Genomic DNA, 12831 nt, shown 5'->3' with positions numbered 1-12831 from the left:
GCCCCGGACGGGGCGGGACGGGGCGGAGCGAGCGCGGGGCCCGTGTCCGGTGACGGCGACGGTGGCGGCCGATGGCGGAGCCTCCGCGGGGCGCGGAGCCCCTGTGGCAGACGCCTCCAGGCCGCTTGGCCCCGCCGCACGTCTACCGCATGGCGAGCGCGTTGGGCGCCGAGCTGCGCCGCCTCTCGGGCCGCTTCGGGCCCGACGCCGTGGCCGGGTTGGTGCCGCCAGTTGTGCGGCTGCTGGAGTTGCTGGAGGCGCTGGTGGCCCCGGTGGCACCGGTGACACCGGCGGGGTCCGAGGGTGAGGCGCCGCCGGCCGGGCGGCAGGACGCGGAGGTGAGCGGGGTGCCCATGGGATCCCCGGGGGGAAGCGGTGACCTGTCCCCGGTCCCCTTCCTGGTGGCGCCCGGCCAGGGGCCCTTTGGCCCTCTGGGGAGGTGCTGACCCCTCTGCTATGTCCCCGAGGGCAGGTGGCTGGCCTGGCCCTTCTTCCTTCATGGGTCCCCTCCGTGGTGGCATTTGTCCTTGCGGGATTCCCCTGGGGGACGCTGCTGTCCCCTTGGGGTTGGCTCACACCCATCTGTGTCCTGTCCCCCAGCCCCTTGGGGTGGCTCCGACCAAGCTGTCCCCAGCCCCTGGGGGTGGCCCTGACCCCGCTGTCCCTGTCCCCCAGGACCTGGAGCAGAGGCTGTGGGAGGCCGAGCGCCGGGAGCGGGCCCTGCGCGGCCGCCTGGCCCACCTGGAGGAGCAGAACCAGCAGCTCCTGGGGCAGCTTGCCGAGAGCCAGTCCCAGGAAGGTGGGTGTCCCGGCGGGCTCGGGGTGCCCTGCCACCACCGGCTGTCCCTGTGGGTGCCCCTGTCCTAACAGAGAGCACCAATGGTGGCTTGTGTGAGCCACAGGACCCCTCAATCCCCTGATTTTAAGCACGGGTGAAGGGTTTGGGACAAAATATGCCTTGCGTGGGCTGGGAGGAGCTTGTGCCAGGGAGGTGGAGGCGCCCACAGGCTCTGGGATCCAAAGGGGTGCCAGAGGGTGGTGGGGACGGACGCAGGGTGCCAGCACGAGGGTGTCCCTGGGTCCCGGGAGCTGCTCACGCCCGCTCCCCCACGTCTGGGCGCAGACAGCACGGCGCGGAAGGAACGAGAGGTGATGCTGCGGCTGAAGGAGGTGGTGGACAAGCAGCGGGACGAGATTCGTGCCCAAGCCCACGAGATCGTCTGCAAGAGCCGAGACACGGAGGCGGTGAGCGCGGGGGAGCTGGAGGGTGTGAAGGGCCTGGGGACCTGCTTCCATGTCCCCTCCCCGGGGCTGGTGTCACGAGCCTGCTGGGGCAGATGCCTTTCCCACGCCGTGCAGGCGCTGGTGGCCTGGGTGGCGGCCGAGCGGTGCCCTTGTGCCTCACTTTGTGGCTGCCGTGGGCTTTCCAGCTGCAGGAGCAACTGCACCGCTTCATGTCCATGAACGAGGACCTGCGTCACAAGGTGGCCGTGGTGCAGGCGCAGCTCAAGAGCGCGCTGGAGAAGAAGTCGGACCTGGAGGCCGTCGTGGTGCAAACCCAGAGGGAGATGAACAGGAGGAGCAGGGCTGCCTCCGAGGCACCGCAGCCAAAGCCCAGCCCGGTGAGCTGCTGCCCACGGGGGGGGGGAATCCGAGTGGCCGAGGAGGGGTTGTTACGTGTGGCAGTGGGAGGTGAGAGCAGGGCTTTAGGGTCTGCGTCCCCCGGTTCACCCTCTCCGTCCCCCAGGAAGGAGAGCCGCTGCCTGACGAGGAGCCCCAGCCCCGGGCCGTGGGCAGGAGCCCCGCTCACTGCTGCTTCTCCAAGGAAGAGCTGCAGCAGATCCTGCAGGAGCGGAACGAGCTCAAGACCAACCTGTTCCTGGTGCAGGAGGAGCTGGCCTATTACCAGCGGTGAGCGTGGTGGCACGGGGAATCGAGCCGGGTGCCTCCTGTCCCCGTAGCATCCCTTGGCTGCTCCTGGCACCATCCAGGCAGGATTTCTTCGTGAGGCTCTCAGTTAACCACCACCTTCTCTTCACCAGGGAGCTGCTGAATGAAGACAGAGTTCCCAGCTTCTTCCTGGATGCAATGAAGTCGACAATCAAAAGACAGAAAAGAAAAATCCGAGCCAAAATGCTGGGGACGGCAGAGGAGTCGGCGAGCAGGTGAGTCCGGCTGGTCCGAGGACGGGGAGGTCTCCTGAGCGAAGTGAATGCTGGCCGGCTTGGTGCTTCCCTGCGCTGTGACACCTTGCAAGGGAACTCCCCGGGGCTCCCTGCTTCGTCCCTGCCTGCTTCCAGAGATCAAAGGTTTATTGTCTGCGCTTGATGTCTCGCTCTGGCTCAGCCCTGGGAGTGCTGCAGGGGCTGGGCTCTTCTCTGCCGCCGTTCGCATGCCCCTGTCCCCTGTCACACGCCTGCTCCATGGCCGAGTGCCTCTTGTCCCTGCGTGGATGGTGGCGGTGCTGGGACCACCGGGCTGGTCCCTGCGCTGCGTGGTTGGAGGCCACCCAGCAGAGAGCCCTTGAAGATGACGGTAGAGGTGTTCCCTGGAGGCTCTGCCAGACGTTTGTGGGCAGTGTTGGCTCCAGCAGACTCCTCGCCACGGGGAAGGACCCTCCTGAGCACCAGCTCTGCTCGAGGCAGGGGGCTAAGCCTGCGCTGAAGCTGCTCTGTGGCATCGGGGGGGACGCATGGGGACGTATCTCACTGGCTTTCGGGGCTTCAATAAAGGTCTGAAGGGGGCTGAGCTCTTCTGTGCCATTGAAACCTGCTGCTGCTGCTTGCGTTGGGGGCTCCTGGCAGCGGGGACCCAGGTGTAGAGGGTTTGTGCAACCTGGAGCAGCCTGAGAGTGCTCCCGGGCTGGAGCTGAGGCTCCCAGCGTGGCCACTTCCCAGCTCTGGCAGCCCTTGTGGGTCCTGGCTCTGCTGCTCAGACAGGAGGAGGTGGCTGGTGCTGCTCGGAGCTCCGGGGGCTGGGAAGGGCAGGGATGCTCTCGGTGCTCCTGGCTGGGACCTGCCGGGCCAGGCTGGTCAGGGTAGGGATGGGTCCTCCCCACCTATCCGAAACCTTTCTGTGCAACCTGCAGTGCCCTTGGAGAGGCAGAACGGGATTTTCAGGAGCACGGGTGTTCCCCCAGCTCCGCACAGCTTGTTTTTCCTCCTCCTAAAAATGCTGCTCGCTTGTGTGCTCGGGGGAGCTGCCTGCTTTGCTTGCACCCTGCCACCGGACAGCTGCCACCATGCACTGCCCTGCAGTCCTCTCCTGGGGGTCACCCCCCTGTCCTGCGGGGCCTGGCTGGTCCCCATCACGTCACCGAGCTGTAGCTGGTGGCGCCCCTGAGACCGCATTCAGCTGGCACAGACCCTGGGTGGGCTGGGGGCTGTGCAGGGCTGGGGACGTCCCCCCGGCACCCAGCCAAGGCAGCAGCAGTGCCTGCAGGTCCCTTGAGCGGCGTGCCAGGTTTAGCTGCCTACGGACTTCGGCGTGGGCTGCGGCTCTGCTGCCGTGGCAATGTGGGACCAGCGTCTGCTGACCAAGCGCTGGGTGTTTGGAGCTGGTATCTGAGAGCTTTGGGGGCTGAGGTCACGGTGCTGGGGCTGTGCTCGCCGTGAAATGTGGCTGGCTGTGGGACGTGAGCATTGCTGTGACTGGGTGCCAAGGGCTTGGAGAGCAAGCATGGGATGGAGCGGGCTGGGAACAAGAGGAAAAGATGGGTCACTTCCCACCAGGCAGTGATGGAGACCCAAAATAAGACAGAAAATGCCAGGAGGGCTCTCCCTGAGCTGCTCCTGTGGCACAGCCAGGGCAGAGGAAGCAGTGGCTGCCCGTTACATGTGGTGCTGGGGCATGGCGGGTGCCTCGGGGGCTCTGGTGCTCGCCGTGTGTGGCTCAGCTGGGTTTTTGTCCCTTCCTTTGTGCTGCAGCGAGGAAGACGAGGGCTCCTGGCTCCCGGCTCGCAGCGCAGACTGTGTGGATGGTCAGCCTCCCGAATCCAAAATCAGGAGCTTGTAAGTTCACTCCCATGTCAGGTGCTGGTGGGGACAGGTGGCTCTGCCAGCAGGGAGCAGGTTTGGGGCTCAGCTGTGGACCCAACACTGGCTGAGCTTGGTGCCGGCCCTGGGGTGCTGCCACAGAGCAGGACTGCTTGGTTCCTGGGGGATTTGTCTTTCCCTGGGCAGGCAGAGACCCTGCTGCCTCCTCGGGGCTGCCACATGCTCAGGGGGCTCGCAGCCAGGCATGCAGAAGGGTGGCTGGGATCCGGCCACTTCCCTGGGAAGCTCTCCTCCCCCACACCCCTTATCTGCTCTCTCTGCAGCTTCGGGCTGTGGTATCAGGGCAGCAGCAAAGACCCCCCCGCGCCCAGCTGCTCCGGAGCCTGGGAACTCATCAACTCGCCTGACACACAGCTGGAGATGGTGGGAGAGAGCGAGCGGGCGGCCGTCCCCCACAGAGCATCGCCGCCCCTCTGACCCTACTGGAGCCGGCACCGCCAGGAGCCGCGTGGGCACGGAGCAGTGGGGGGGGCTCAGCCAGCACGGGGGCAGCTCAGCACCCATGGGTGCTGCTCCGTGCTTCTCCCTGCTTGTAGCTCGGTGGGTGCCCCCTCCCCACTGCACTGCAGCACCCCATGGTGGGCACAGCCCAGGGGCCCATCGACAGATCCTGCCCTGTGTGGGTATTTTCCTTCCCCCCTTTCTGACCATGCCTCCCCTTATCCCTGCAATGTGAAGAAGGAGGAAGAGTGCCCGGGCTGGATGGGCACTGTCCTGCGGGTGCCCGCGCCGGGCTGAGCACGCTGCACTGGTGAGGGATGGGTGTCCGGGTGCTCTGGCGCTCAGGAGCCGTGGGGCTGCGGCGCAGCGAGTGCCCCTCGTGCACGTTTCCGATGCGGGGTGAATCATTTTTGTACCGGGACTTGTTCCTGCTGCTGGCAACTGGAAGACTTTGGCAATCCCTGTGCTCGTGGGGGCACAGCCTTCCCGTGGGCCGGGTAATTCCTCAAGCTAGAACGGGAGTCAGAAATAAACGGGGCGCTCGTTCCTCCGGCGAGGCACCCGCTGCAACCGTTGCTCTGTCTTTGCTTTGGAAGGAGCCCAGGGAAGGGTTTTGGGAGCCGTTCCCCAGCGAATCTGCGGCTTTTTGTGTGCTGGTGCTAAGGGCTGCAGCCTGCCGCACGGTGCCAGAGCCCCTATGGGGGGGCTGGCTTGCGGACAGTGGCAATGGGTTGTGCTCCAGCCACCCCAAATGGCCAGCGGGTGACCTGCGATGGCAACTGGGGCTGCTCGGGAGCAGCGCTGGGCACGGAGGAGTTAAATCCTGCGTGTTGGGGGGAGCACCACGCTTCCAGCCTGGATTCCACCCCCCTGGCCGGCCAGGCTTGGGTAGGAAAAAGGTGTTTCCTGTGCATCTGCTGACACAAAGCTCCTGGGGAGGCGGGCGGTGGGACGGTGGCCAGTGGTGGCCGCAGGCCCTGGCCCCCAGCTGGTTCAAAGGGCAGCCTGGGGCCCGCCGTGTGCCCAGGGGGACGTGGGGACCCCGGGGGGACAACAGGAAGAGAGGGGGCAGACGGATGCCTCAGGTGGGGTTGGGGATGTCGGCTGAAGCAGCTTTGGGGGGCAATGGAGCAGGTGAAGGGGAGATGCTGGGTGGGTGCCCTTCCCCGCATGGGGTGCTGAGTCCCAGGCCGCCCGTTTTTTTGGCAGCGAAGGCCAAAAATAGCCCGCCCGGTGGCATTCCCGGCTCCTTCCTTCCCTGCGCACCCCTGACGTGGGATCGGGGCGCCTCCTCCCGCGTTTCCTCAGGAAGAAACCCAAGGCTGGCGGGAGGAAGAGGCCGAGCCGCGGGAGAGGGACGGGACGGGACGGACGGGCAGAAGGACAGCCACAGCCTCGGCGCTCGTGCCCCGGCACGATGGCGAGCGCCCGGCCGCTGCTGTGCCTGCAGCTGTGGCTGTGGGTGCAGGGCTCTGCCCAGGAGCTCGACCCCGACGGCAGGAATGTCTGCAAGGTGGACAGGTGGGTGGCACCGCGTCCCCGGGGCCCTCGGGTCGTGGCGGGGTGGGATCCTTAGTCCGGCCTTCCATGGACTGAGAGCTGCAGCCTGGCACTGCATGGGTACAGGGAGCAGGACGGTGCTGGGGGGCTCCAGGCCCCCAGATCCCTTCTCTGTGGGGTTATTTCTGATGTACCAGGAGAGCATGGGGGCAACGGCGGGGCTTTGGGAGCGTTGGCAACACTTCTAATGCTCACCAGGCCAGAAACGTCATGGAAGCAAATCCTAAATGGCGTTTGGAGGCAATATCCCTGCCCCTTTGCTGCTACGTTGCCTCTCCTGTTGATCTCTCCATCAACGCCATGTCTTGGTGCCTTTTTTTGGGGTCACCAGCACAGCTCTGAGCCTCTCCCAAAGCATCAGGGCCCTGGTTGGGCTCCGTAGCCGTGGTGTCGGCAGCGCCGGGCGCGCCTGTCCCAGCGACAGCCCCGCGGCCTACGCTGGCTGCAGCGTCTTAAATTTCCTTCTATTTTCCCGGCTTCCTTCCGGAGCAAAGCCCCCGGGGCCTCGCGGCTTCCCCGTGTGCAAGGCTGAGCCCTGGGGGGGGAGCACCCCGCTTTAGCTTCATCTTAGCCAAAGCCCTGAAGCTGAACGCAGACGTACCCAGCCCCGGTCCCCCCCCAGTCCCCAGCTGATGTCCCCTCTCCGTCCCACAGCCCCCCCGCGAGCCTGGTGTGCTGCCCCGGCTGGAAGCAGGAAGGGCGGGAGTGCACGGCCGGTAAGCCATCGATGGATGACACCCAAAATCCTCGTCCCCACGCTGGGCTGGGAGTTTTCTCCATGCTGTTGGCCCTGCAGCGCGGGGGGGGGGAGCGGGGTGCTGATGGTGGGGAGGGGGATGTCAGCCCCCTGTGTGGGTGGGCTGGGTGTGCGGGAGGTGGTGGGGACCATGCGTGGTGGCACCCTGGTGGGGATGGCACACGCTGATGTGCCCCAACAGCGCTGTGTGAAGGGGAGGACACCTGTGGGCCGGACGAGGTGTGCGTGAAACCCGGGCTTTGCCGCTGCAAACCCGGCTTCTTCGGCGCAGACTGCAGCTCCCGTGAGTGCTCCCCACCTCCTCCAGCCTTCCCCGGGATGCTGGGAGGGCTTCCCTGTGACCCCCCCCCCCCCCCACCTCCTCCTGGCTTTGCTGTCTCCTTCCCCCCGCAGGCTGCCCCGCGCAGTACTGGGGCCCCGACTGCAAGCAGCGGTGCCCGTGCCACCCCGGCGGGACGTGCGAGGCGGCGAGCGGGCGCTGCACCTGCGACCCCGATCGCTGGGGCGAGCTGTGCCAATTCCCCTGCCAGTGCGGGCCCCATGGCCGCTGCGATCCCCTGACCGGCGCCTGCCGCTGCGAGCCGGGCTGGTGGTCCCCCAGCTGCAAGAAGCAGTGCCAGTGCAACGCCGCCAGCTCGCACTGCGACCCCCTCACCGGGCACTGCCGCTGCCTGCCGGGCTGGTGGGGCAGGAGGTGCAGCTTCAAGTGCTCCTGCAACCTCTCGCCCTGCGCCCAGGAGACGGGCAAGTGCGAGTGCAAGGCTGGGTTTTGGGGGCCGGCGTGCCAGCGGCGCTGCGACTGCTTGCACGGCTCCTGCAACCCCCTCACCGGGCACTGCAGCTGCATCCCCGGGTACCAGGGAAGGAGCTGCCGGGAGCCCTGCCCGGCGGGGAAATACGGGTCTCAGTGTGTGCACAGGTGAGCAGGGGAAAAATCGATGGGGTGTGTCCGTCCCTTTGGCTGGATGGGGAGATATGTTGGGGAGGGGGAGGTTCGAGCAGCCCTGGTTGGATGCAGCATTGGTGTCGCCCCTTAAAAAGTAGAGGAAAGCTCTGGTGTCATCCCCAAATCTGGCCATCCTCAGTACCGTGCCCCAAGGCAGCATTTATCCTGCTCGGCTCCTGCCCTGTGGCGTCTCCCCGTGGCCCAAACCGATGCTGAATGCTGCCGTGGGGCGAACCCCCGTGTTTTGGGGGGGGATGCCAAGGCCTCGCCACCCCTATGCCCGTGCAGCTGCGGGAGCTGCAAGCGCAGCCAGCCCTGCTCGCCCGTGGACGGCTTCTGCCTGGCGTGCCAGCCCGGCTGGAACGGGACCCTGTGCAAGGAGCGTTGCGCCGCTGGCTTCCACGGCGAGGGCTGTCTCCAGCCGTGCCCCCGCTGCCGACACGGGGACGCCTGTGATGCGGAGACCGGATCGTGTCTGCACTGCGAGCCCGGCTGGATGGGACCCAGGTACACCCCGCTGCCCCCCGGGTGCAGGATGCAGCCATGGGTCCTGGCGGGGGTCCCAGCACCCTGACGCCTCCTTGCTTTGTCTCGGCAGCTGCAACAGCTCCTGCCCCACGGGCACCTTCGGGGACGGATGCCGGCTCCTCTGCCCCGAGTGTGTTTGGGGGAGCTGCGACCCCGTGTCGGGTGCCTGCCTCTGCCAGGCTGGCTACTGGGGACCCAGGTAACGGGGTGATGCAGGGCAGGGCCGGGACCCCCCGTCTCCGGGGACATTTCCCCTCCTTTCTTCTCTCTTTCAGCTGCAACGACACCTGCCCGGAGGGGTATTTTGGCGTGAACTGTTCCTCCCTGTGCCAGTGCTCCCGAGGGCCCTGCCACCCTGTGCGGGGCGACTGCATGCTGAGTAAGAGCAGCCTCACATTTATTCCTCCATCCAAACGAGGAGGGTCCGCAGCATCCTCGCCAGGGATGGGGATGTCGGGGTGCAGCCACGGACACCCCGATCCCTTTTTTACCATTTAGGTCTGGACCGCGGGGCCCTGGCCGCTGCCATCCTCGTCCCTCTCCTCCTGCTGCTGCTCTGCGTTGTCTGCTGCTGCTGCAGCGCCAGCCCCGCAGACGCTAGAGACAGGTGGGTGTGCAGGGGCCCCTTGCTGCCAAACCCCGTCCCTTTTGCGCCTTCATGCTCCTGTTCCTGCACAGGGCGGCCGTGCCGGACGACGACGTGGTGGCCAGGATGAAGCACCACGTGCAGGGGGTGCTGGCGAACCTCAGCGCTATGATGCCCTGCTTTTCCCTGGGCGGCTACAAACTTCCCAAAGTCACAGGTGAGGAAAACGGAGCTGCCGACAGCCCTTTTGTGGGGGGATCCCACAGGGCGGGTGATGCTCTGTGCCCCCAGACCTCAGCCTGTCGTCATCTCCCCCACAGTTTCCCACCACGATGCAGAAATCCCCTTCAACCCCAGCTTCATCGAGTCGCCCTCGGCCGCCTGGGTTTCGGACAGCTCCTTCTCCTCCTTCGACACTGACAACGAGGGACCCGAGTACTCTGTCCCTCCCAGAGAAGGTGACCCACGAAGCTGCGCCTCCTCTCCCCGCGGCCTTTCTGCGCTGCCCTGACCCCAACCCACCCTTTTACAGTCCTTGGGCTTCCCAAGGATGCTGGGCGCAGCCTGCCATTATTTTTGTTCCCTCACTTCCCTATCCCCAAGGACGAGCCAAGGCCGTGCTTGGACTCCTGCGCTGGGACGTGCCCGACGTCGGCACACCCCTATTACAGCAGCGTCCCGAGCCCTGAAGCTCTCCCCCTTCTCCCGCAGGTGTCCCGCTGCTGGAGGGCACCGAACTGCAGGATGGGGCCTCCTCCCCAGGCGAGGCGCTCCCAGACCCGGCCGCCTTCAGCTCCGAGGACGTCTCACAGCCCTTCGCCATCCCCCGCACCTCCAGCATCGCCAAGGCCAAGCGGCCTTCCGTCTCCTTTGCCGAGGGGACGAAATTCGGTGCGGCGGAGACCCCCAGCCCTGGGCGGAAGCCTAAGACCCCGTGGGGGATGGCCAAGCTGTCCCCCACATCAGGGGACACAGGGGACGAGTCCCCTACTGAGCAGCCGGCCAGCGATGGCTATGAGAGCCCCGATCCCCTCGCCAAGGGGGACGAAAGCCACCGGCCATCACCCCGGGCCACCCCGGGGGGCCGCCGGCGGGTGGTCTCCGGCACCAGGCATGTGGCCCAGAGGGTGGAAGCCCTGGAAGCAGCCGCCAAAAGTGGCAGCTGGGACGCGAAGGGGAAGGAGCCCAACGTCACCACCATCTATATGATGGTGGGAACGGCCGGGCAGGACCCCAAAGCCGAGGGTGGTGGCGAGGGACCGGTCCAGGCTGTGCTGAAGCGGCTGGGGAGCCTGCAGAAAGGCAAGTGGGCCTCCAAGGAGGATCCCAAGGTGCGGAGGAGCGTCGAGGCCATCCAAAAACCACCCCGCCGGGCCCTGGCGCAGCGCGGGGACTCGGCGAACAGCTGCAAGCAGAGGGAGAGCGTCCCGGGGGCTGCAGGTGAGCAGCGCCCCGGCAAACAGCAGCACCTCCCCGGGAAGAGACAGTCCTTCCCGCTGGCATTGGCCCTGCTGAAAGGCACCGGGGCTCAGGATGGGGCTGGCGATGCCACGGAGAGGGGCAAAAGCCTGGAGGTGGCTCTGAGCCTGGAAACGAAGGGCCAGGCTGCCCCTGAGGAAGAGCCCAAATACGAGACCGTGAGCGGCAGTGAGGATGCGCCGGCCGCCCCTGCGGCCACCTGAGCCCCTGGCTCCGTCCCGCCCTGTGGCTGGGGGCAGCGGGGACCTGCGGGACCCCGCTAGGTCGGTCCCAGCCTGTGGGAGCCAAGGTCCCCCCGAGTGGGGGGCTGGACACGTGGAGCCTTCCCGTTATCCCCCTTCCCTTCCCACCACCCAGGACCCCGACTGTGAGATGGGTGATACTGAGAGCCGCAGCCCCAGCGGCTCATGGTGCTTCGGGGCTGTTTTCCGCCCCCTGCATCCCACGGGCCCCATTTTGTGGTTGCTGGGGGGAGTGGGATGCAGTGGTGGCACCTTCTGGCTCTCCCTTCAGAGACCTCAGGTGCTGCCACTCGGTGTCTCTCGCTGTAAAGGTGCTTCTCACTGGAGGGGATTATTTTACAGAGCTCTGCTGGGCGAGACGATGGGCTGCCACGAGCGGCTTCTGCAAAAATTAATTTTAGCTGCTTATCTTGAAGGATATCTGGGTCTGCGGGGGGTTATCTGTGCAGCTCTGGCTTTCACGGCTCTGGCTGCGTGGGTTTCCGTGTTAGAGGCACGGCACCGGCTTGGTGCGCGGCCCTGAAGCACCATAAGACGCCACACTGCGCTCATCCACGAGCAAAGCAGGGCCATGAGCATCACCTTGTGCACCAGTAGCTGCGCTGGCCCCAATAAGGACAGAAACCCAGTGGAAAATGGCATTTCTGAGGGAGCCCTGTGTCTGTCAGTGGGCACAACGGCTGCTCAAGGAGCCGGAGGATTCGCAGCATGAGCTGGATTTAGATGCATCTAGGTGGTAGCACTTCTGTGTGTATTTCTCTTATTTTGAGGGGCATGAAAGCCTCTGACTGGAAATTAAATGTTACCAAAGGAACGTGGTTGCCCAGCTGCTCTCCAGATTGAAGATATGGCCAGAAATGTTCTCTGAAGTACGGGAATGCCTCTACCTTTAGGCTTTTATTTTATATTTTAATTTTCTAAGTGATGGAGAGAGCAGGGCCGAGGGGGTGTGGGGTGGGCTGGGAGCGCACAAGTCTCAGGTTGAGTTTCTGCATGCGGACCCTGCTCTAGCACTGCCCATTTTGGGTTCGGGGCGTTTTGCTTTTTCTCCTTTTGCTTTTCACGGGAGCATCTCCCCAGTGTGAGCCACCCGCTCCCCACGATCACACACGGAGGTTTCCAGCTTGCAGCCCTCCTCCGCTGCAGGGTCTCTGGTCTGTACCACCACAAGTTGTGGAAGGCGAACATGTCCATCCTGGCGGCCAAGGGAGGAGCAGACACCTCGCCGGGCTGTGTCCTGCTTTTCCAACCTGTCCCCAGATGGGGACCACCGACGGAGCCCACCGCAGACCCCCGGTGAGGCCAGGTGGAAGCTGTCGCCTCCCTTCCAGCCTCCCCTGTCCTTGGCTGGTTTGTGTAAACGCCTCTCTGTGCCAGTGCTGTGCTTCGCTGTCAATTTAGCTTTTATTTTTTTCTCTCCATGATGTTTACTCATTCCTCGGGTGTCTTTACAGAGGGCAGCAGATCTCCTGAGAGCTTCTTTTTGCCTCCTAGCGTAGACAAGCAGAGCCCCGCGGCACTCTCAGCTTCACCTAGGCTCTCGAGGCCTCCGCAGGCCTCGTGCCCTCACGGCCTTCCCTTACGGCCACCACAGGCACCGCACCGGCCCCGGCTGTTTTGTTTTCCTTGGGATTTTTTCTCTCTGTTTGCTTTGGCCGAACCCCCTGCCCTGCTGCTGCAATGTTCCACCCGAGGCCGAAGGCTTTCTTCTCCCACCCATCGCAGCGGTGTGTGTCCGTCTCTCCGGACCCTCCATGTCTCCACCCTCAGCCTCCATCTGTTGGGACCTGCAGCCTCTACGAGTCCCCCAGAGCCCTCTCCCTGCCCCAAGCGCTGCTGTGGGCTCGCTCGGCCACCAAAATGGCCCCACGGTGGCCAAACCCCTGGGTGGCTGTGGTGCAGGAGCGAGCTGACGGGTGATGGCTTGGCGTTGGGACCTGGCCCAGCACGGCTCTGAAAATTCATCTAACGGGTCACGAGGCAGGGCCGGGCCCGACCGGGACTCGACGCCGTGCTCCTCATCCTCGTGCCACTTCTATCACCGCCACCCGGCTCCATGGTCCCGTGGGCACCGGGGGCTGCAGGGCTCCAAGCCCCCCGGTGCTCAGGAGGGGAGCGTGCGGCAGGGCCGCATCCTGCACCTGTCACCCATCTCAGTTCTTTATTTTTAATATTCTTGTTAATATTGACTTTAATGTTTTTTTAATGCGTAATGTTAATGTTAATATTGCAATATT

General features: G+C 65.0%; 2 protein-coding genes across 3 annotated transcripts; both read left to right on the top strand.

The window, feature by feature from the left end:
* The first annotated feature begins 62 nt into the window (after positions 1–62).
* On the top strand, positions 63–5071 carry LOC121057787 (Rab interacting lysosomal protein). Its single transcript, XM_040532423.1, has 8 exons — positions 63–338; positions 676–799; positions 1124–1245; positions 1431–1622; positions 1748–1911; positions 2043–2165; positions 3927–4010; positions 4319–5071. The coding sequence occupies exons 1-8, from the start codon at positions 72–74 to the stop codon at positions 4470–4472; spliced, it is 1230 nt and encodes a 409-aa protein (XP_040388357.1). The 5' UTR covers positions 63–71; the 3' UTR covers positions 4473–5071.
* A 380-nt stretch (positions 5072–5451) lies between these two features.
* Positions 5452–12758, top strand: SCARF1 (scavenger receptor class F member 1). Of its 2 annotated transcripts, none has more exons than XM_040532603.1 (12): positions 5452–5581; positions 5805–6017; positions 6711–6772; positions 6995–7096; positions 7207–7732; positions 8048–8266; positions 8358–8486; positions 8563–8666; positions 8786–8894; positions 8966–9090; positions 9194–9331; positions 9585–12758. In XM_040532603.1, the coding sequence occupies exons 2-12, from the start codon at positions 5914–5916 to the stop codon at positions 10553–10555; spliced, it is 2589 nt and encodes an 862-aa protein (XP_040388537.1). In that variant the 5' UTR covers positions 5452–5581; positions 5805–5913; the 3' UTR covers positions 10556–12758. The 2 variants fall into 2 exon arrangements, with proteins under 2 accessions (XP_040388537.1, XP_040388536.1); XM_040532602.1 differs by having other exon boundaries at positions 5453–5581; positions 5706–6017.
* The last annotated feature ends 73 nt before the right edge of the window (positions 12759–12831 follow it).

Source organism: Cygnus olor, chromosome 20, assembly GCF_009769625.2.
Source record: "Cygnus olor isolate bCygOlo1 chromosome 20, bCygOlo1.pri.v2, whole genome shotgun sequence".
NCBI lineage: Eukaryota > Metazoa > Chordata > Aves > Anseriformes > Anatidae > Cygnus > Cygnus olor.
The sequence above is the reverse complement of the archived record's forward strand: the minus strand, read 5'-3'. Positions and strand labels throughout refer to the sequence as shown.

Bases quoted from the DNA above. Each gene is read 5' to 3' on its own strand.
- LOC121057787 (XM_040532423.1), top strand. From the start codon at position 72: ATGGCGGAGCCTCCGCGGGGCGCGGAGCCCCTGTGGCAGACGCCTCCA. The intron at 339-675 runs GTGAGCGGGGTG...CCTGTCCCCCAG, and splicing joins CCGGGCGGCAGGACGCGGAG to GACCTGGAGCAGAGGCTGTG. The intron at 1,246-1,430 runs GTGAGCGCGGGG...TGGGCTTTCCAG, and splicing joins AGAGCCGAGACACGGAGGCG to CTGCAGGAGCAACTGCACCG.
- SCARF1 (XM_040532603.1), top strand. From the start codon at position 5,914: ATGGCGAGCGCCCGGCCGCTGCTGTGCCTGCAGCTGTGGCTGTGGGTG. The intron at 7,097-7,206 runs GTGAGTGCTCCC...TTCCCCCCGCAG, and splicing joins CGGCGCAGACTGCAGCTCCC to GCTGCCCCGCGCAGTACTGG. The intron at 8,267-8,357 runs GTACACCCCGCT...TTGTCTCGGCAG, and splicing joins CCCGGCTGGATGGGACCCAG to CTGCAACAGCTCCTGCCCCA.